This window comes from Panonychus citri, unplaced genomic scaffold (genome assembly GCF_014898815.1).
Source record: "Panonychus citri isolate SS breed McGregor unplaced genomic scaffold, ASM1489881v1 Contig00136, whole genome shotgun sequence".
Lineage (NCBI taxonomy): Eukaryota > Metazoa > Arthropoda > Arachnida > Trombidiformes > Tetranychidae > Panonychus > Panonychus citri.
The window spans coordinates 2,148,472-2,169,791 of NW_026515541.1; the positions used below are offsets into that span (position 1 = coordinate 2,148,472).

A 21,320-nucleotide genomic window follows, 5' to 3' on the forward strand; every position below is an offset into this window, starting at 1 on the left:
TACAAGCGTTTTTCGGCTCAAAATCATGACTGTTTATTGAAATGGCCTCAATTGTTCAATTATGTTTATCTGAATTAGGTTTGGTTAGGTCTTCATTATAAGGGTGAAGATCTACAGAGGAAGGCCTGAAGTACCTTAGACAATAAAACGCGCTTCAATTTGCCAAAAAAAATTCAGCTCGATTTCAGTAGTTGAAATCTGCTTGCTTGAGAGCTGGAGCAAGTAGAGTGGTCATTTTCGAGCTGTTTTCAAGTCTTTTTTGCTGAAAGCTTTGGTCAGGATATAACTAATTAAGAAAATGCTAATTTCCACATTATGAATGATTTTATCATGTTGATTAACGTCAGAAGTGACTACCGGAATGAAAAGTGAAACAAGAGGCTGAATCAAAGAGATAAAAATTGAATAAAAAGAATGAGAATGAGATTTGTCAGAACAACTTTATCCATCATCAATTCAACATTAACTCATTCCAGAGGTACAAATACACAATTCTCAGCATAGTGAATTAATTATTCATTTATTTTCTAATACAAGTTTCAACGTCGTAACATCAACAGTTTCAGTTCATCATGGCTACACTTACGACAGTCGTCAAGAAATTACGTGTCGAAAAGGTTGTACCTTACAAGCCTGAACCAACCAAAACAAAAACATCAAGTTTATTGTTGGTGTTTTCCAATAAACGAATAATACGGAATAATGAATCAGCTCAACTCTTAAAATTCATAATTCAATCAGAATAACAGCTAAAATCCAACTATTATATCAATACCATAATTGTTAATCAAAATGAGTTGACTCAATTATTATCTTTCCAGTGCGAAAGAATGAAAGAGAAAAGAGAAGAGAGAGAGCAAGAGAGAGATAATCTTCCAATTGTTTGAATGGATTTAATTGTTCATTTTTATTTGTGTGAGTTTAGAGTACTCACAATTAACACAGTGAAAAGTGAATAATGAATTCAACATGAGCCAACACGTTAATAGCCAGTGAAGTTTCAATTTTCTCTAATAATATTAGCAAGTTAACAAGACAATCAACAAAAACCATCTACAGATCCATTTTAACAATTGAATCTATTCTGGATATCAACAGCATATTTATCATCATAGCAAATTAATTACCATCGATATTATCATCAACATAGTGCAACTTATTCACCAACAAGCAAATTAAACTAAATAAACTTTTCAAAATGAATCTAAGGAAATATTTAACTTACTAAGATTCTGAAGTGAATGTAAATTGTGAATCTACAACAGAATCAGTTGTAAATTGTGTCTTGAAAACCATCAAAATTAATACGAGCCATTTATTTACAGGGATAAGGGAGGAAACTCATAGTTAATTAAATTGTTACAAATCACAATTGAATCTAATCTTTCTCTCTTTATTGGTTGTTCAATTGTTATTGTTACTTTATCACTTTGTCAATCTCTCATCAATCACCATAATCAGTTAGTTGGATAACCAAACTTAAACGAAACAGTGAATATCAGTTTTATTAAAAAGACAACAATCAACAATATAAAAAAAAGGTGATATTGATTAGCATCTGATTTATAACTCGATGCTTAATTGTTTACCGTTCTACTCATGAAAGGAACCAACAATTTACCTTTAATAATCTTAAGCTTGGTTTGGCTTCCAAGTCAATGTAAAGATCAAGTTGAAAGTAAGTTAATCCATTTGTTATTATTAATCAATATAAAAGTTAATCTCATTATTATGGTAACAACATCATCGACATTGCTAATTATTAATATTACACCTTTGGTGATGATGATGTGATGAAAATGACAATGAATGTAAATCATATCATTGGTTTTAATCCTCTCATGATTATTGGCTCATCATGAATGCTGATTAATTGGTTAATTATTTCTCATGATTGTTTCCCCTCTTTCCCTTTAATTGTTATTTAGGATTTAATTTCAAACGTGATATCACCGCTGATTATAATGTTGCCTGTTCATCAAAGAGACCTTTCATATTCACAGAAGAATACCTGACTGGTAGGATAATCTCACCTGGATACAATGTCTTAGCTTATTACAATCAGAATGTCATCTGCCGATGGTTAATCATTGCCCCTTCCGATAAGTTGATTGAGTTTTTCATAGAACGAGATGCTTTCGGTTTGGATATGGAAGGTGTCGCAAGTTTGACCTTCTACGATGGTGATGAGGTTTTATCAACGAAAACCCGTCGATTCAATATAAGTCAACGTGTTTATTCAAAGTCAAATGTAGTTCGAGTTTTGTTCAACGGTATGAATGCACCAAAAGCGAAAGGTTTCGAATTCTATTTTCAACATGTAGATAAACCTATTGAATGTTCATCGCCCGATGATCTAAATTGTCGTAATCGTTTCCAGTGTTACTCGAAAGAGAAAACTTGTAATAAGGAAACTTCTTGTTCCGATGGGACTGATGAGGAAAATTGTCCCAATGAAAAGGATAATTTATCATTTGCTGATTCCTGTGGAATACCGGTAATTAAACCTTCCATTTTGGGTGCTCATATTTTCGGTGGGGAAAAAGTGGTACCCGGAAGTTGGCCTTGGTTAGCATCGTTAAGATTTAGATCTTCATCGCCGATTAACCATGTTTGTGGTGCAGCGATAATTAATCGTTCATGGGTGGTTACAGCAGCTCATTGTATTCTAAATGTTCCAAACGATAGATTCGAGGTTCACTTTGGTCGTTTCAACTCAATCATACCAACATCAGGGAAAGAGGTTTACCGTTACATCGAGAAATCAATTCTACATCCATCGTTTGTTTTCAGAATTACCGATGAATCTGAAGTAATAAATTCAACTTACGACATCGCTCTCATTAAATTAAATGCACCTCTGCCCGTTGATAATGATTACATTCGTCCCATTTGTCTGCCCGATGTCGATATACCGATCAGAGAAAATTCCGCCGCCTGTGTCATCGGATGGGGAAACCCAGTGAAAGTGGACACTGAAGATCTTTTCCTAAAACAAGCCGAAGTTCCCATAATCTCACTTGATCGATGTCGAAAACAGCATCCACAAGACGCTAACAAAATTCGAGACCATGTAATTTGTGCCGGTAGATTAGAAGGTGGAATCGATTCGTGTGACGGTGATTCGGGTGGACCTTTAATGATCTTGGACAGTAAATCGGGTAAATGGAAAATCATTGGAATTGTGGCCTCTGGAGTTACGACCTGTGGTGAACAAGGTAAACCCGGTGTGTACACCTCGATACCTTATTATCGTGATTGGATAATCCAAACAATTAAGGATAATTGAAGAGACAAAAAGAACAATTAAAAAAAAACCTTTAACCACAAAAATCAATTGAAAAAAAAACAATCAGTGTACAAAAGTGTGACTCAGATTAATCACGATCAACATGATTAATCGAGTGGTGTAATCTAATCATTTCAATAAAATCTAATTAACAGAAACAAAAACCGTGATAAGTAAATTTTTTGCTCTCTACCTTTTCACTTATTGCTAAATTAATTGATTGTGTGTTTAATAATAGGTAAATCCTCGTGATCATTACAATTGGATTAATTATTGCTATCAGGATGTTAATGATTATCTTTTTTTTTAATTGTCTGACTTTTTTTTCTCAATGGTTATTAGATTAAATAGAGAGTCAACCACATGACACAATTGTTAAAACAATTTAACACAATTGGGATCAGTAAATAAAAAAAAACCATGACAATTGATTTAAATTGGAACAAAATTAAACAGAAAACAACTTAACAATAATTAAGTTGCTAATTAATCAGAGAAAGTAATCAGTTGATTTCCTATTGTTATTGGTTGATGATAATGAATGAAATGTTCATTTTGATGCTAAATTGTGATTAACAATTTACTTAATCATCATAATGGTGAAACAATTGTGATTACTAATTGATTATTAATTATAATCAAATAAGATAGAATCATAAATCGTAAAGAAAATAATAAGACGATGAGAAAAAAGGATGAAAAGTGATAACGAAAAAAAAATGGCTCCTAATTAATGATTACAATTTGTGATAATTAAGAATTAAAATAACAGAGGAAGTTAGAGAGAGAGAGAGAGATGATGATGATGATGATTGATGAAGAAGATGAAGAAGATGAAAGATAAAAGGGAATAGGGAGGCAATAAGGTTGAGTCATTTTCGAAATAATTTTCCATCAATTTGATCAATTTGTATTTCGTTTCAAGTGAAAATTCACAATTTTAGAAAAAATTTTCTCGTTAATTGTCTTAATTACTTTAATCAACTTAATCATCTTCATCGTTTTCAGCCTTGTGTTTAAATTTTATCATCATAATTTGATAATATCTTTAAATTCATATCATATCACTTTTATCACTGATTAATCAAGATCATAATTTTATATTCAGTTCTTGTAATAGTTGCCTAATGAACGGTTTGTGTTTAATTATTGAGTAAATGATTTAACTATTTGATAATTAATTAAAATCAATGGAAAAATGATGAAGATGATAAAGATGATGATAAGAAAAGTAAAAGATGAGGAAGAGAAAAAAAAACCTAAAAATAGATGAAAACGTTTGGTTGTATTTTGATACTTGAATGGATTCACTTTTCATGGGGCAGTTTCAATATTAATTAGAAATGACAATTAATTGATTGGGGGGACTTAGAGATGTTATTCAGTCTAATTGAATTGAATTATCCAATTAGAGTTACAATTATTTAAATCACATTAGCTGTGTTACCACTGCGGTCACTCACGGTCAAGCTCAAATAATGTTAATTGTTATATATTGTAATTATATCTATGTAATATAATTTATATATTTTTTAAGATAATATAATTTTTATATAATTTCTGAAATTGAATATTCAAATTTAGGCTTAATTTGATCTTAATTAGTGAATTACTCTGAATTTCAGGTAAAATTGGATTAGAGAAACAGCCAAGAATCTAAAAGTTAATCAATGATTAAAAGCTTTTTTAAAATAATCGATATTAATATTATCTTTGGTCAATAATAATAGTAATTGGGAGGAAAAATTTTTCATATTCTATGTGATTAATGATAATTCAAGGTAAATGATGATACCAAAAATGAATTGTTATGGTATTAAAATAGGTCGAGGTGTAGAAGTGGTTTGATTACAAGGAGAGGAAATTAATCAATTCTTGGCTGGTTAATTGTTTCAAATTTCTGATTTCAGAGTAATTCATGAATGGTGAATGTGACTATCATTAAGAAAAAATGAATGAAATATTATCTTTTTCTTTCGCTTTCGCCAAAAACGGAAACGGAAAAGATTCCCTAAAGTTTTTGTATAAAGAAATTGAAGAATGAGAGAGAAAGAGAGAGAGAAATGGAGAGGGAGAGGGAGAATGGAAATAATCTCTAAATGCAATTGGAGTTTCGCAATTCAAAAGAAAAGAAATGATGAAAGAAAGACAAAAGAATCAGACACATAAGATGACAAGAAATGATGAAGATGGAATAGGGATGATAATCAAAAAGATAAGAGCGATGGCGATAATGAAGATGGATGAAAACAGGGAGATGAATCATCCATGGGCTACGATGGCTTTGTTTCGTTAAGATGATGAAGATGAAGGTGCAGACAGAGTGTAGATCTTATATTAGAACTGAAGAGATGGAGAGGAAGTGGAAGAGGCAGTCGACAGGAAGAAACAGCAAAGAGAAAAAGATGAAATCCTTTAGAGTCACAATTCATCATTTAAATTGTCCTAAAATCCAATGGTCTAGATTTTAAATCATCTCAATAAAGTTTCACTCGTTTTTTAAGGTCATTCCGTTTCCATTCAGGTAATCGATAAAACTCAAGCCTTGACATATGAAATAGAGTTGTGAACTCTTCGTTTGAGAGATGTCTCTGTAAGAAAAGGATATAAAGAAAAAGAAACCATGAAATTAGTTAATTGCATGAAGAGAGAAATTAAAATTAAAGTAAAACTTCATCATCATACTTTTAATTATCATCACCTTAGATCATGAATCATCAATGAATTCCAGGTAATATCAACCGTTACTTTTATAACTTAATCATGATTAGTAAATACTCAACAAAAACATGGAAGCTAATCAAGGTTAAATTGTTTAAAATTAACCATGAAATTAATCTGAACCATGAAACCTTTTTACTTTCACCCTTTTAACATTTGCTGATTAACTAATTGCAAATAACAATTAGCGAAACATTTAATTACTGTTTAAACAATATTAAAGTACATGTTATTTATGATTAAGATAATTGGTTCTCACCTGCCGATGATTAAGTTAAAAAGCTGCTTGATTTAATCATTGGGAAAAAAGGTAGACAATTAAATTATAATCGTGATGTTTACAATCAAAAGTCCACTTTCTCATTTTAAATTGCTGTTACTAATCACATTCAATTCTTGTTAATCATTAAATATCACTCGACGAAAAGATCATCATGTTAATTAATGAAACGTTGTAGTAGCAAATATTCAATTGAAATTCAATCTAATTTGTTACACAATTATGATCAACAATTAAACTCATTAATGAGACTGATTAAATCAAGAATCTGATAGTTAACAATTTCTCTATGAAAAATAAGTTAGTTAACAATCAAGTAGTAAAACTGTGATTAAATATTTGATTGATTGTAAAAAGATATTAATTTGAAACTATGTGTGAAACAATATAATTTAATTGCTACAATAAAGTAATAACAATCAACCTAAAGGGTAGTGATAAGAGGACAGCAAGCCAAGTATTAATTAGTGATAGAAAAATGAACAATTTAGACTTAATTGCGTAAAAGATTAGAGATCAAGTAGCGAGTCAAGCAAACCAATGGTTACAATTAGATTAACTAACATTGACTTCCTGATTCAAGTGACTGTGTATAAAGTATTCACAGCCACGTCTCTGAATCATCATAATCGTGGTTATTATTACGATTACCGGATTATAATTGTGCAGAAAATATTTAAACTCAAATAGTGATAATAAAATATTAATATCATTCAAGGGGGAGATGGGAAAAAATGCTGATTCTTGGTGATATATGAATTCAGTTTGGCTCAATATCAACTGGATTAACTGTCAATTTCATCTTTGGGTGAGTTGAAAGCACAGAAAAATTCAGGGAAAAAAGGTGAATACAAATGTATTACATGATGATGATCAGTACGAGAAAAGTGAAATTAATCGAGAAAAAGAAATGAAAAAGTAAAACAATCAAAAAGTAAATTGAAACTTGGAATAAGTAAAAAATAAGTTCAGTGGATAAAAGATCCATGAACAGAGGAGATTGCATGAGAAAAGAAATCGAAGAAAATCAATGATTAACTAACTAATACATGAATAACTATTTACATAATAAATTACTGTTTCTTTTACTCTCTATCATCATCATGGTAGCGGTTCCGGTCTTGTTTCGAGGTTTCTTTTTCTCATCTCAGTGGAAGATTTAGTTAATTGCTGTTTCTCCTTCATCATCTTTACATCATCTTTACATCATCATCATCATCATCATCTTCTTCTTCTTCTTCATCGTCCTCTCCTTGCATCTTATTTTCAGTTGATGATTACGATTCACACACAGGATATACATGGTGTGTAGATGATTTTTTTAGACATGAAAGCAACAGTTAAAAAAAGTTTACAAACCAACATGAAGATGTAAAATTTTTACACAAGAAAATGTCAAGTCTTCCGTGACTAAGAACAGGACAATTTTATCATCATTTTCATCATGTAATAATCATCCCTATCATCATCTTCATAATCATTATAAATACTATTAAATAGCTGAAAATAAACAGTAATTGTCATTGTATTCAAACTCTCATAAAGTATCATACTATTTCAAAAGGTAAACATGGTGATGAGTTTTGCTAGAGAAACAAAATAATCAACATAATCTGTATTCTGTTATCAAGGTTTCACTGTTTTCGTGAGCAGTTAATATAATAGGAAGTATTATCATGAATAATTTTAAGATATTTCATGAGTAATCAGAATTGAGAAAGTAGTTTAATCAGAAAAGGACATTGAATGGCAATTACCATCTAATTAATACAACACAAAACTAATCCATCTCAGTTTAAAATGGATCATAATTTTGATTATCATTGAAAATGGATACAAAAGTTTAACTTGATTCATATCGTTAATGGGAAAAATTTACAAAATTGACAACAATTGAGTAAAACAAATGAATCGAGAGTTACAATTAAAGATAAACTTGAACATGTTAATACAACATCAACAGGATTAATGTATTAATCACAATTATCTAAATTATAAGAATTAATTTATTATAACGAATCACATTAATCTCATTAATAACTTTCAGTTACACCCAAAGCTTTTCTAATTTATCATGAATACAAAATAATTTATATAATGAACATGAATAGATTGGATATAGATGAAAATTGTTGAGAGAAATTCAAATCTGAATAGTAATGTAAACTATTAATCCGATTTTTTTGAATTAAACGATTGCCAAGAATTTCACTGATTAATATGAGTTGTGAGAAACATGATAATCTGTCAACAAGAAGATCATGAGTTTCATGATGTTACAATGGGTGGTCGAGATAATCTTTCCGGCTTTGAATAAGGAAATGGTAGAAAACTATAACCAATTTCATGTTTATTCATGATAATTCATGTAACTAATTCAATTAACTTAAAACAATGATCATGAATCGGGGAAAAAAAGTTATCTGATCAGTTACATGAGGCCGTGAAAGTGAAACTAAATTCAAGTGACAAGATAAACCACAATGTATTGATTAGATGAGTAGAAACTGTCACTTTGTGCTCAGTAGTTTATGAGTAATTGATTCATGACATTGAGAATTTGTGTCTCTTGAAACATGCTAAATGGAAAGTCAATGGACTTGAAAACTAGGAATAATCAAATAGAAAAGATTATCTTTATCAACTGAATCAAAAGGAACGATTCAGTTTTTAAAGATTCCTGATAATGATAATCTTTCATGGTGAGTTTACAATAATGATAAAATGTTTCAATTTTGAAAGATGCTATTGAATGGAAAATGAACTTTCCATGAAAATAGTTGATGACAGAGATAAAAAAAAGTAGACAAATGATGAAAAATAATCTATTTCTGATTGCCTTTGTCTTAGAATCTATTTATCACCAATAACAAAGAAACAATCAGAATAAAAATGATCAGAACTTTCAAATTACACCACAATTACAACATCAATTGTATTCTCAAATGATGAATCAACTAACAAACAATGAGAAACGATAATAATGAAAGAGAAAGTATTAATTGTAAACGATTGAAAGATATTCAATTGAATATAAATCATGATGTCTCTCTCTCTCTCTCTCTCTCTCTACATGGAGGTTTCTGTTTTTCACCTGATTATATTGTAATTACCTGTTGCTGTTATTAATCAATGACATCGTTACAATTAGATTGATGATTATTTATACTTTTTTTTCACTCAAAACTGATACGATCCTTTAAAAATATATGTTTATCGATATTGATGAGATGCAACTTTTTCCTCTATAAATATTAAATTTAATAATTAGGTTAACAAAACAGTTACCAACCTCAAGATGACATCGATCTACATCAGGAGGTAATCGATAGTTGGTTGTGATGAGTAAATGGTATGGATAAAGTTTTGGTGGTTCATTTGAATGAAGGTGAAAATTAACATTAGGCATTGATCGTCTTAAATGTGGACTATAAGATGCATATCGGTAGCCACTGATTCCATCTGAAAAGGGAGTTGTCCGGAAAGTGCCACTCATTGAATGATTCTGAATAAAGAAAAAAGAGTAAAATGAGAGAGAAAGAATCAAATTGTTACAATAAACAATTAATTGTAATACATGTGATGATGAACACTTTTCATTTTGTTGATTATTTTTTTTTGTCATCATGATGACAATCAAGTAGAAAAGAAAAAGAGAGAAAAGTTTATTTACCATGAAGTGTCTACTCCGATCGTGTTGCTCTGATTGGGTTGAAACTTTGTTCAAGGTAAATTGAATAATGATGATGATGAAAAGAAAAAAAAAAAATAGAGAGATAAATGAAAGAGAGAGTGTGAGAGAAAATAATATTTATATAAAAAAAAGGATTTAGGTTATTGATGAGAAGATAATTAGTTTCTGTTTAAAAGGTAATAATCGATACGTACTATCAGACTTTGCGCAATTAAAGTCGATACTTTGGGTTTTCTCTAGTTTACTGAAAGGTGATTCCGAGCCCTGGTTTGGGTTTAGGTGGTCAATCAGGTTTTCGTGATAATAAAAGGTGAGAAGGTGAGACAGTTTAAAAGAAATAAGAAATATTATATTAATATATTAGATTATTTGTTAAAGGTTAACATTTGCATTTGAATAGAAGATAATAGAATGTAAGAAAGAGATAATATTAATATAATATTTACATTGAGCGTTCCGTCTCGGTAGGAGAGGCCACTTTTAAGCCCATAACCGGGCTTGGGTACATTTCTGAGAGAAGAGACAACTGTGTGTCAATTAAGATAATTAATGTTTAGGGCTCAGGTAAACATTCCACTTAATACCATTGTAATTCAACGGCGGTGGAGCATAATATTGAAGCTTTCCTCCAGAACTTCTGTAAAGCGATCCTCTGTCAAATTCATCTTCTTCCCATGGTTTTGGTCTATCAATATCCCGAGAGGGTGCTAAGAGGGTGAGAGAGAGAGAGAGAGAGAGAGAGAGAGAGAGAGAAAGATGTAAGTTGATAATCAATTGTCATGTTTTTAAAGGTAATATGATATGTTGAATGATTTTTGTTATATGTTTTTAAAAATTTCGATTGACAGGAAAAACTTACATGCATTCACCGGATTATCATATCTCAATCGAGTTGGTGGTTCTATTTTGGCAGAAGGAGTTCGAGATGCATTCCTTGGATCAAGATGCTCTTTTTTCCAAGCTATTATTTTTTCACGTTCTTTTAGAGTTTTGAGGAAAACTTTTCCTATGCCGGTGGCAATTTTGGAAAGTTCTTCTTCCTCTCTTCTTAATTTTGCATCTCCACTCAATCTGCTGGATGCACCGTCAATATCATCATCATCCAATTCTCGTGAGCTACCAGACCAACGTCGACGTCTATCAGGATCAGTATAGGGAAAGGGTGGAGCTGGAAAATCGTCACGTTCAATTCTTGGTAGCTCATTGGGTTTAGGTTTACGGGCACTTGGATAATGGGCCAATTCTATAGGCTCCTCATTGTTCATATGAGGTGAACGAGGACGACTTTGACTTGACGATTGAAGGTTATCGACCAAAGCTTGCATTCCATGTTTAGGTGAAGATTTCATGTTATTACGAGAAACAGAACCTTCTGTAAGAGAATAAGAATAGAGATTCATATACACACACATAATGGAATGAGCATCGAGCAAACAATGGAATAGTGATTAGCAGAAAGTTTACCTGGTGGTCGATAAAATTGTGAGGATTTAGGTGTTCGAGGCTCTAAAGGACGTCTCAAGTAACCTTGAGTAGGTTCAGCTGTAAGGTAACTATTTGTGTAGACACGACTATGATCACCGAGGATCGGCTCACGATTTACAATTCCAGGACTTCGTCTTCCATACTGGATCAATAGAATAAGCAAATTCGAGAATGTGAAAATTAAAAGAGAGAAAAATGATTAATCATGATAATAATCAATAATAATCTAAAAGAAATATTTTAAACTCGTTGTTGTGGTTAATATGTTTATCCAAAAAAGAAAACGATTAATAAACAAACAGGTAAAAAAAGATGATTGTAATTGGTGTTGGGTTAATTGAAGTAATTATAAGATATTCAATTTCCAGGTTGTGTAAATAATGTAAAAAGAAAACAAATAAAAAAAAACACTAACCTGATGGCTTAAAGAACCGTAAGGACTTATTGATCGTGATCGAGGTAAACTCGGAGAGTGAATGTAACTCCCGTAGTACTACTCATCATGAAAATGGCAACAATCAAGGAAACATTGATGATAAATGATAAATGATGCAAAAGAGAACAAAAAGAAAGAGAAACAAAATGCAATAGAAAATAGAAGAATAATTTTGTGAGTTGGAGAACAAAAAGAAAATGCATCATGAATGGGAAGATTAATTCATTCAAATTGTGTCACAATGATGCAGAGGAATTGATATTATCAAAAGAAAACAATAAAAAAGTAATCAGATGTTTGAGTAGAACCAAATATCATGCCAATAGAAAGTAATGGTTGATTGTTAACGAATATAATTAAGGAATTAAAGGGGAAAGAGAAAGTGTATCATGATGAGTATTGGGAAGAGGAAGGAGTAGAAATGCTGAGCCATTGGTTAGAGAGAGAGAGAGAGAATTGATTGTATTGATTTGATTACCTGACTATCGTAGCTATCAAGGTAGACATCTTCAATTCTAGCATCAGGTCCTGGTCCACATCGTGGATGCCAAATGGCACCTCCTTGCATATACATTTCCTCACCATCACCAAAAGGGTCACCACATTTTGTACACCGAGCACAAGTCGGGTGGAAATGATGATTATCACCGGCCTGTAAAACCTTACCGGTAATGTATCTTTCACAATGAGCACAACGAACACCAAATTTTGCTTGATAATCTTTCTCACAATAAGGCAGTCCATCTTTTCCCATGTATTCCCCATGGAGAAGGTTTTTACAACAAGTACACTTGAAACACCAAACATGCCAATGTTTGTCCAGTGCAATTAATGCTTGACCTTCCTGAATCTCTTGTGAACATCCAGCGAAACCTAGAAAAATGAAAGTGGGTGGAAAGGAAGAGGAAGAAGGAAGAAGGAAGATGGAGAAAGAAAATAAAGAGAAGGGAAAAAAAGAGAGAAGACAAAAAAAAGAACAGAATTAAAACAAGAATTGTCTCAGAAGAATCTGAGATGGAAAACATAATCTTCAGTTCATCTCATTCTCCATTTTCTATTCTCATCAATAGATGAAGAAAAGAAGTAAAATTCAATCTATGGAATAGAATTTTATTTTTATTCTATTCTCCCCAAGTGAAAACAAAACAAACACACAAGGAAAAGGTAAAAGGTTAAGAGAGTAAAGAGAAAACAATTACATTTAGGTTTGTACATTTTGGTGTCGCAATTGATTCACTTGCGAATAATAGAGAGAAACAATTAGAGAAATTAAAAAGAAATTAAAAAGACACAAGAAACTGAAGAAAATAAATTAAATTGTGTTAATCCAATTGTCTGTCAGGCCTCGGAGACACAAAGTTAAACTATTCAACTAACAAATTTATCTCAAGTTGTTGGTAAGAAAACCTCATACAGGGTGATAAATACGCTTTAGGGAGACTGAGGCTTGAGTTCGAGTGAAAGATTAAGATGTTTAATCCACCGCGTATACAGAAAATGTTCAAATGGGAAATGCGCCTGAGAGAAAATGTTCAAAATCGTAACATCGGCGCATCCAAAGGGGAAATCGATCCCAATCAACATTAGAAACACTCTGTACATCCAGACCACGCCTAAAGAACATGATGCCCTCTGGTGTTCGCTCGATCAAATGTTCGAAAATTAACCGATTGTTCAATCACCTAAAAGTGTCCACTTTTTGTGCGGCCAATTTAGAGGGCGGACAATTCGAAGGGTTAAGATTAATTAACTTTTTTTCGATTAAATTAGTTAGTTGACTGTATTCGGGTTTTTGTGACACAAAATTTGCGTGTTCGTCCATGGAAATGGATGTTGATCATTTTATTTGGAAAAGTTTTACACAAAGGGTTAAGTTTGTTGGAACAATTAAAAGTTTCGATTGGATTGTTGATCTTTTTTTTTCTTTTGTTGGATTATTTTCTTTTTCCTGAATTGAATTTACTGAATCCCATTAATTTGGACATTTCGTCTTCTTCTTCATCTTCTTCGTATGATCTTTTCTTTGATTTTTTCTCTTTCCTTTTCTCTTTACGATATTCTCTTAGTTTTTCTTCTTCTTCTTTAAGGGCTGACATTCTTTCTTGGATATTGTATTCTTTTTTTGTCTCTTCCTTTTCTTTCATCTTCGCCTCGAATCGAGCTTTAACTTGGTCCAGAGAAGCTCTTTCAATTTTCATGTTCATTCCTAAATTACGTTGGTGTTTTTTACCATTAATATGATCCAAATAGTTGATTGAATCTTTAACCACACAGTCACAGACATCGCAATAATATCCTCCTGATTGAGAGCTTGGTGTTGCTTTGCTGATCACTACAGTTTTACCAAGACGAGATTCGAGGTCAAGCTTGAATTCTCGAGGCTTCAAATTTTTCCTCTCCGATACAGCTACAGACACAATTGGGATAAAAGTGATGGAGAGAAAATAACAACAATTATCATAATAATATTCACATGATAACTAAGGTTAAGGATGAAAAAGGATTGTAAGCACAATGGGAAAATCCAAAGTGATCAGTTACCTTGAACCGCTTTGGAAGAATCTGATTGTTGACTATCTTGACTGTTCTCATCTCCTCTGATCACTTGTGTCGACTCTTCTTCGACAGTTTCCTTCTTATCATCCATCTTTCAAAATGGCCTTCAAATCCTTTCCGATGGTTTTTACCGATGATACAAATGATGAAGATCACAAACCAAAGATAACCAGACTATAGAAAACAAATACAAGAAAACAAATGGAAATTAGAACATCAAGGCCTAACAATCAATAAAGAAAATGACATGACACCATTAATTAGGAACAATTAAATGAAGAAGAAAAAAAAATCAAATACAAAGAATTAGAAATTCTCTGAAAAAAAAAGAAAACACCAAAGATGAGAAATAAAAACAATGAAGAAAACGAATCAAGAGAAAATTGGAACAAAAAGAAAACACTTATAACCGAAAATCTTGACAACCAGAATAAAACCACAGAATAGAATAGGATAGAAAAGAGAAGAAAAATTAATAAATTAACAAGACTTACAATTAGAAAATAAAAACAATTAGAAAAAGAAAATGATTAACAAAAGTAAACAAACATTTTGAAGAAACAAAATCTCGATGAAGATCAGGTGATGGATCATCTGTTTTTGGGAAGATCAATTTTGACAATTTGGTTACACATCATGAGTTGGTTTCCTTGGTTTCTTGTTTTGTTTTAATCAAATTAAGATTTGGTAATTAACCCTGACAAGTTAAATTGTTTCAATTTGCCCAGAAAAAGGAGTGGATTTAGTTGATCAATTGTGCTACGTTAATCTGATGGCTTATCAATGGCTTATAATCAAGATAATGATTATCTCATGATAGTTAAGGTTGATAATCAATGTAACATTAAACTGATCAACATAAATCAGTGTAATTATGTTAACAGTTTAGCAGATAACTTGAAATCATCATCATCATCATCATCATCACCATCGCCATCATCATCTTCATGTTCATTAACACCATCTAAACAATTGGATAATAAACAGAGTGAGTTGATTAATTTAATCCGAAGTCAATTGAAATTGTGGATCAATTCATTGGGCGTTCAATCAGCTGAGGCTCAGAATCTCAAGGAACCGATTACATGTCATACCCGATTCATTCAAGGCTCATTCAGATCAAATTCACCACTTAAACATAATGATTCAATTTACTTTCTGGTTCACCATCAATCAGTTAATCATCAACCTTCAACAACAATTACCAATAATGATAATTCATCAGATGAAAACAATAGAATACAATTAAATGCCATTGGGTTAATTCGTGTTGGTTTCAGGAATTTGTTTCTTCAACAATCAGAACAATTGGTTAACGTTAATCGTTGTTTCTCAATTCTAGGTAAATCAAATTTTCGATAATCAATCTGATCCTAATTAACATCGTCGCTTTTTTTGTTCACCCTCTTCGTTTAGATTTTTACATAACTCGCCAACGGCAAGGATTAGGTAAATTGTTGATCTCTTGCGTTCTCAAAGATCAAACAATTAATATCAACAAATGTGCGTTCGATAGACCGACAAGCGCTTTATTGTCATTCTTGGGGAAACACTTCAATTTAGGGTCACCACAGAAACAGCACAATCGATTTGTCATTTACGATGGATTCTTTTCTTAACTGTCCAGTTCGAGAGATGGACAATTGCGATTATTGTTCGCAGATGAAATCGTTTCACTTTTCGTTTTATACTCAATTGAATTTCTTTTTTTTTATTCCGCGATAATTGTCATTCTTTGAATTAATTTAAGTTCATTTCTTTCTTCTTCTCGCACAATCAAAATTAGATTAATCATATTATTATTATTATTATTAAAGAATTATTATTATACAATCAATCATTATAATCCTAGAATTCGGACAATTATTGTTAATCATCTTGTTCTGGCTTCGGATTGGAAATTATTTTGTCAAAGCTTTGCTTTTTTTTCATTTAGTTTTCATTTCTTTTAGTTTTTTTCATTGTTCTTCAGCAATTTAAATGACAAGGTCATAAATTACATTGTATTGATTTTTTTTTCTTGTTTTCTGTCTGTGTTTACATGTTGAATATTTAGAAAGACATGAGAGAGAGAGAGAGAGAGAGAGAGAGAGAGAGAGAGAGAGAGAGAGAGTTCGTTTTTAAGAATTTCCTTTTTACGTTTCGATATTGACATTCACTTGTATTCCAATCATCATTGATTAATGGATCAGCATTTTGTTGGGCACTTTAAGTCTTTACAATTGATTTTCACGAAGTTGTTGTCCACTTTTATCCATTTTAAATCATGATTAGTTTAAGTCTTCAGGACGAGTTGATTAAAAGAGTATAAGGTGTGTCCAGGATTAAGGAAAATCGATAGCATCTTTCTTTTGAATGAGAATAATTGTCAACGAAACAAATAATCAAGCAAAGACAATCATTTGTGATTAAAACGGTTCATTTTGTTACAATTAATTAGTGTTGTTAATATTTAATTACTGTGGTAGCTATGAGAATCGATGGATCTAGCTGATTACACTGATCAAAAAAGGAAATTAGCAAAAAAAAATAAATTTCGAATTGAAAATATAAATTTCATTTATATTTCAACGTTTTCAAATTAGCCTAATTAGTTTTGATTAAAATATAATTTTTCATCAAAATGATTGTCTGTACTTGATTATTTGCCTAAATGAGTAATTATTCAATTATGTTTGTAAGATAATCAATCAGAAACTATAGGAGATGCAAGAAATGTCTCCAACTTTACCGGACACACCTAATATAGGTTCGGTCTTTTTTCATTGTTAGAGAGCGAGAGCGGAAAAATTAAAGCATGAAAGTCCATTGTACATCAGAATCTTCAATTAAGGTCTTGGTTATCACTTTGAACACTGACCTCCACAGGAGGGTCCATTACAGGCCCAAGAAAAGGTTCTATGAGCAAAGGTTTCTTATAAATGTGAGGAGTTATTTGTGGAGTGAGGAGAACTCGGTTTATGTCACCTTTGACCTTTAAGAATCGGTAAAGAGGGCTGTTGGAAGCATTGGCATTGGGTGTCAAGAAAAATGTTGTCGGTTTGATGATTGTTGGCTTAGATGTTCCTCCCGAATTGTTGACAACAGGACTAACTGTCATATTATTAGGAAGAGGTAATCGTGGCATTGTACATAAATGCACATCTCCCGAAGATTTATGTCGACTACCATAGCCTCTGGTGCTGGAGAACAGATTATTGTTCAGTGTTCCTGGACTTAATATCAAGGGTATTGGTTTCATGTTTGCCTGAGAATGATGTTGAATATTGGGAAGCATGGAAGAGGTTAGATGAGCATGATTAGGTAAGGGAGTTGAAAGAGTTGGTAAAGCTTGAGTGGGTGGACGTGTAAGTGATGTAATGGAAAATGATGTTTGTAAGGAAGGAGGAGGAGGAGGAGGAAGAGAAGGATGAATGTGAAGATGCGAAGGCTGATTTGATGATTGGGATTGATTTAAGGGCACCATGGTTTTTATTCGAGGTGGTGGGTATGTATTTCTGCTTATTACTCCGGGTGTTTTGTCCATGGATAATGAATCGTCTACTGTCTTGGCTGAAGATGTAATTGTAGTTATTGTGGTCGTTGCAACTGGTAATGTCAAAGTGCCGAAAACTCTTGACTCGGGCGTTGAATTTGCTTTTGCCTGTGGATTCATCACAATTCGGCTTAGAGAACCAGTAGTTTTGATAACAGAAGAACCTGGTCTAACTAACTGGCGAGATAGTTGAGGTGTTTGAGATGCTTGGGGTGGCTGAGGTGATGAAGGTGGTTGGCAGGGTTGGAGGAGTTGAGGTGGCTCAGAAACAAATGAACTTATTGCTATCGATGATGCTGGTGTTTCTATAATGAGAAAAAGTTACATTAGTTAAAATTTACACATCAGAAAGATACATTGAAAATCTATTGTTTTCAAATTCAAAGCTTACTTGGTTTATTCAGTGAATCCCAAGCTTGGGTTAATTTGTAACTTTTACTGGCTTGATAAGTCTTAAGTACATCTCTGACGATATCAACACCTTTAGGAATAACATCTAAATGGAAAGGATTAACAAAAGGATTAGTATCAAATTTACATTATATTTTTGAAGAAAAGTAAATACAAAAAAGTATAAAAAAGAAGCAATCTAATAAAAACTCACCTTTATCATTTATTACTTTGGCTGCTAATACCAATTTCTTATTCCACATAATCAATAAACTCTTTATATAATCTAGCTGTTTATTTCGTTTGTTCAATTTTTCAATCACTTTAATCGCCTCTTCAACCTCAGATTTCTTGTTAACTCGAGGTTTAATCCGACTTTTGGCATGAATTAACTTTCTCTCAGGTCTATTTTCAAAATAAAGATCTCTATATAATTGACGCAACTGTTGCTGTCTAGGAGATTTCTGATCTTGAACATCAGAGTTATCCATTGGTGTTGGAGAATCACTTGAGGATCGACTTGAATTAGGATTTAAAATTGGTACCATGGATGAGCTTTGTGAATTTTGAAGACTCAGCTCAGGGCTAGCACAGAATGGTGGAGATGGAGGTGCATCGATATTATTTAATTCACTTCGATCGGCTGGTGAAACAATACTCATAATCATATCTACAGTTGATTCTTGATAAGGGTAATCTTTTGATGAATTATTGATGACAGTACTATTATTGTCACGAAATTTACCACAAATTTCTTGCTGCTTTCGCAATAATTGAAGTCTCTCTAGTTTTTCTTGATGTAATTTAAGCTGTGAAACATGCGAAGGACAAGTTTTGGTAGGAGAGTTGAGATTAGGTAGATCGTCAACATTAGTAACACTTTCCCTTGGTTCGTTGAAGAGATCAGAAGATAATGACTTATCATCTTCAGAGGTTCGATCTAGATTACTAGAGTTCGAGGTTGGAAAGATGATTCTTTGGTTTTCACACGAATATAAAGGTTTAAAATGCGAGTGTTTATGTAACAGCGGCGGAGGATTTTGTTGTGGCTGCGATTTTTGTTGTAATTGAGGTTGTGGTGATGGCGAGGATTGAGGATTTACAGATGCTTGTAGGTTGTGTTGAGGTTGAATTTGAGGTTGGGATAGAGGTTGACGTTGTAATTGTTCCGACTTGTGATGAATGACAGAGGTTTGGGTTCTCATTTGTGTTTCAATCTGAGGCTTTGATTCATCCACTTCTTCAATTTTTATCCTCTTTTTTGGTGTCCTTTCATCTTGACCATAATCTGGAATAATCCATTGACTGCCCATTAGTATTCCAGATTGATGATACCTTGCAGGTAATCGAATTTCTCGTTTTGAGTGTCGACTGATCATTTCGGTAAGATCGGTAACATTTTCTCCAGTTTCTGGAATTTTATCAAATGATCCCTTTTTAGAATGATAATCATCTGAGATATCTTCATCTTCGGTACCATTTTTAAGCTCTTTCTTTATCTTTTCAACCTTAAAAGAAGGTTTTTCTTTAACTAAACTTGAATCTAGTGCATTCAGTGATAAGTTGATAAAATTTTCGTCCATTGACTTGGGTAACGTGAATTTATACTTATTTTTTTCTTCTTCTTTAAAACGAGCTTGTAAGTAGTCGTTATAAAGGCAACTGAATTGTTGAGCATCAATTGAAGGATCACAAAGATTATTGAAGATCTCATGTTTAATCTGAACTTTGGATCGACGATGACCACCTTTAGGTCGGCCTGCCTTTCTTCTTGTAACAGATCGATGGAAAAGCATATTTTTACCATTTTCTAAATAAATTGACCCGTTTGGTGTATCTCCAATTGAACTTCGAGAATCACTGCGAGATCTTTGTCCATTATTATAGCCCACAGATGATGGACTTCTACCAACAGTAGGTTGTGTCTTTTTATCTCCATTTACTGATTCTTCCTCTTCAGTGTCATCAAGACAATCTTGCTGTCGAGCAGATTCCTAATGAAGATAGAAAACAAAGATGGAGAGAAAAAGAGAGAGAGAGAGAGAGAGCGAGATAGAGGGTAAGAAAAGAACAAATAGAGAAAAAGAAAAAACCAAACATGGGTAACATAAACTTTTATACCCAAACTAGGATGGAAAGAAATAAAAAAACCATATGCAAGTTGATGATGGTACAAATGCAAATGATGGATAAATTAGAGAAAAATAGGTTTGAAATTGAATCGAATTAACTTACCTCACAATCAGAATAGGAAAGGAAGGCGTATATTGCAAACCCATCGACTATTGTTTCTTCGTATAAATCTGCTTGATGGACCATTGAAAACTTTGGTTCGGTCATGAAAACAGAACAAGAATTCAGATTATGATCGGATAATAAAAGGTGATAAATGAAGAGACAAAGAGTGAGTTACTGAGAGAGAAAAAGAGAGAGAGAGAGAGAAAGGAGGCGGTTTATATGTTGATGTTTGCTCTCCAATTAAAAGTAAATTAAGACAGTAAGTAAGAGTCTTCCTTTTGATTGATCATGAAAATGAATGAATTTTGTGTGTGTGTGTTGTTGAATAGAAAATGATGAGGAAAGAGTAAAGAAAAGTAAAGGAAAGATAAAGAAAGAAAGAGAGAAAGAGAGGAAAAAAGATGAAGATGAAAAACACAACCAGTAGAACAAAAGGTTTGTAAACAGTTTGTACACATTAGAAAAGAAGAAAAATAATTCCAACAAATATGGGCTCCAATATGAGAATTAACCTTCGTGAGACCAGGTAACAACACTAATCATTGTGAAAATCAAAGTTGAGAGATCAAGTCAAAGTTTAATTGTTTCCATGAAAAGAAAAAGAATCAATATAATTTACAATTAAATAGAAAAACAAATGAATTTGGAGAAACGGTTAAAGAAAATGATCTTGATCATTTTCGCTCCTGAACTACT

At 32.3% G+C, this 21,320-nt stretch overlaps 5 protein-coding genes across 7 annotated transcripts; 2 read left to right on the top strand and 3 right to left on the bottom strand.

Annotated features, from left to right (window-relative positions):
* The first annotated feature begins 935 nt into the window (after positions 1 to 935).
* On the top strand, positions 936 to 3,467 carry LOC128392559 (acrosin-like). The gene is made up of 2 exons (XM_053352599.1): positions 936 to 1,678; positions 1,929 to 3,467. The coding sequence occupies exons 1-2, from the start codon at positions 1,600 to 1,602 to the stop codon at positions 3,287 to 3,289; spliced, it is 1,440 nt and encodes a 479-aa protein (XP_053208574.1). The 5' UTR covers positions 936 to 1,599; the 3' UTR covers positions 3,290 to 3,467.
* A 109-nt stretch (positions 3,468 to 3,576) lies between these two features.
* LOC128392554 (actin-binding LIM protein 1-like) lies at positions 3,577 to 13,518 on the bottom strand. 2 transcript variants are annotated; one of them, XM_053352593.1, is made up of 11 exons: positions 13,105 to 13,508; positions 12,384 to 12,778; positions 11,885 to 11,962; positions 11,449 to 11,611; positions 10,844 to 11,356; positions 10,569 to 10,691; positions 10,431 to 10,510; positions 10,179 to 10,248; positions 9,964 to 10,007; positions 9,583 to 9,795; positions 3,577 to 5,880 (listed from the first exon to the last, which is right to left on the bottom strand). In XM_053352593.1, the coding sequence occupies exons 1-11, from the start codon at positions 13,118 to 13,120 to the stop codon at positions 5,767 to 5,769; spliced, it is 1,809 nt and encodes a 602-aa protein (XP_053208568.1). In that variant the 5' UTR covers positions 13,121 to 13,508; the 3' UTR covers positions 3,577 to 5,766. The 2 variants fall into 2 exon arrangements, with proteins under 2 accessions (XP_053208568.1, XP_053208569.1); XM_053352594.1 differs by lacking the exon at positions 11,885 to 11,962 and having other exon boundaries at positions 13,105 to 13,518.
* A 170-nt stretch (positions 13,519 to 13,688) lies between these two features.
* LOC128392570 (zinc finger matrin-type protein 2-like) lies at positions 13,689 to 15,162 on the bottom strand. 2 transcript variants are annotated; one of them, XM_053352611.1, is made up of 3 exons: positions 15,011 to 15,162; positions 14,447 to 14,635; positions 13,689 to 14,312 (listed from the first exon to the last, which is right to left on the bottom strand). In XM_053352611.1, exons 2-3 carry the CDS (start codon positions 14,550 to 14,552, stop codon positions 13,840 to 13,842), a joined length of 579 nt encoding a protein of 192 aa, XP_053208586.1. In that variant the 5' UTR covers positions 14,553 to 14,635; positions 15,011 to 15,162; the 3' UTR covers positions 13,689 to 13,839. The 2 variants fall into 2 exon arrangements, with proteins under 2 accessions (XP_053208586.1, XP_053208585.1); XM_053352610.1 differs by having other exon boundaries at positions 14,956 to 15,102.
* Positions 15,163 to 15,244: 82 nt separating this feature from the next.
* Positions 15,245 to 16,298, top strand: LOC128392565 (alpha-tubulin N-acetyltransferase 1-like). Its single transcript, XM_053352606.1, has 2 exons — positions 15,245 to 15,803; positions 15,878 to 16,298. Exons 1-2 carry the CDS (start codon positions 15,245 to 15,247, stop codon positions 16,078 to 16,080), a joined length of 762 nt encoding a protein of 253 aa, XP_053208581.1. The 3' UTR covers positions 16,081 to 16,298.
* LOC128392546 (uncharacterized) lies at positions 16,243 to 21,276 on the bottom strand. The gene is made up of 4 exons (XM_053352581.1): positions 20,622 to 21,276; positions 18,601 to 20,380; positions 18,388 to 18,492; positions 16,243 to 18,301 (listed from the first exon to the last, which is right to left on the bottom strand). Exons 1-4 carry the CDS (start codon positions 20,724 to 20,726, stop codon positions 17,286 to 17,288), a joined length of 3,006 nt encoding a protein of 1,001 aa, XP_053208556.1. The 5' UTR covers positions 20,727 to 21,276; the 3' UTR covers positions 16,243 to 17,285.
* Between the last annotated feature and the right edge of the window lie 44 nt (positions 21,277 to 21,320).

Coding starts and splice junctions, on each gene's coding strand:
- LOC128392559 (XM_053352599.1), top strand. CDS start 1,600: ATGAAAGGAACCAACAATTTACCTTTAATAATCTTAAGCTTGGTTTGG. Junction 1,679..1,928: donor ATGTAAAGATCAAGTTGAAA/GTAAGTTAATCC, acceptor ATTGTTATTTAG/GATTTAATTTCAAACGTGAT.
- LOC128392554 (XM_053352593.1), bottom strand. Junction 11,612..11,884: donor ACGGTTCTTTAAGCCATCAG/GTTAGTGTTTTT, acceptor CTATTGATCCAG/TATGGAAGACGAAGTCCTGG. Junction 9,796..9,963: donor ATCGGAGTAGACACTTCATG/GTAAATAAACTT, acceptor TTCTTTATTCAG/AATCATTCAATGAGTGGCAC.
- LOC128392570 (XM_053352611.1), bottom strand. CDS start 14,552: ATGGATGATAAGAAGGAAACTGTCGAAGAAGAGTCGACACAAGTGATC. Junction 14,313..14,446: donor TTCTTCCAAAGCGGTTCAAG/GTAACTGATCAC, acceptor TTGTGTCTGTAG/CTGTATCGGAGAGGAAAAAT.
- LOC128392565 (XM_053352606.1), top strand. CDS start 15,245: ATGGCTTATAATCAAGATAATGATTATCTCATGATAGTTAAGGTTGAT. Junction 15,804..15,877: donor TCGTTGTTTCTCAATTCTAG/GTAAATCAAATT, acceptor CTCTTCGTTTAG/ATTTTTACATAACTCGCCAA.
- LOC128392546 (XM_053352581.1), bottom strand. CDS start 20,726: ATGACCGAACCAAAGTTTTCAATGGTCCATCAAGCAGATTTATACGAA. Junction 20,381..20,621: donor TTTCCTATTCTGATTGTGAG/GTAAGTTAATTC, acceptor TATCTTCATTAG/GAATCTGCTCGACAGCAAGA. Junction 18,302..18,387: donor GGATTCACTGAATAAACCAA/GTAAGCTTTGAA, acceptor TTCTCATTATAG/AAACACCAGCATCATCGATA.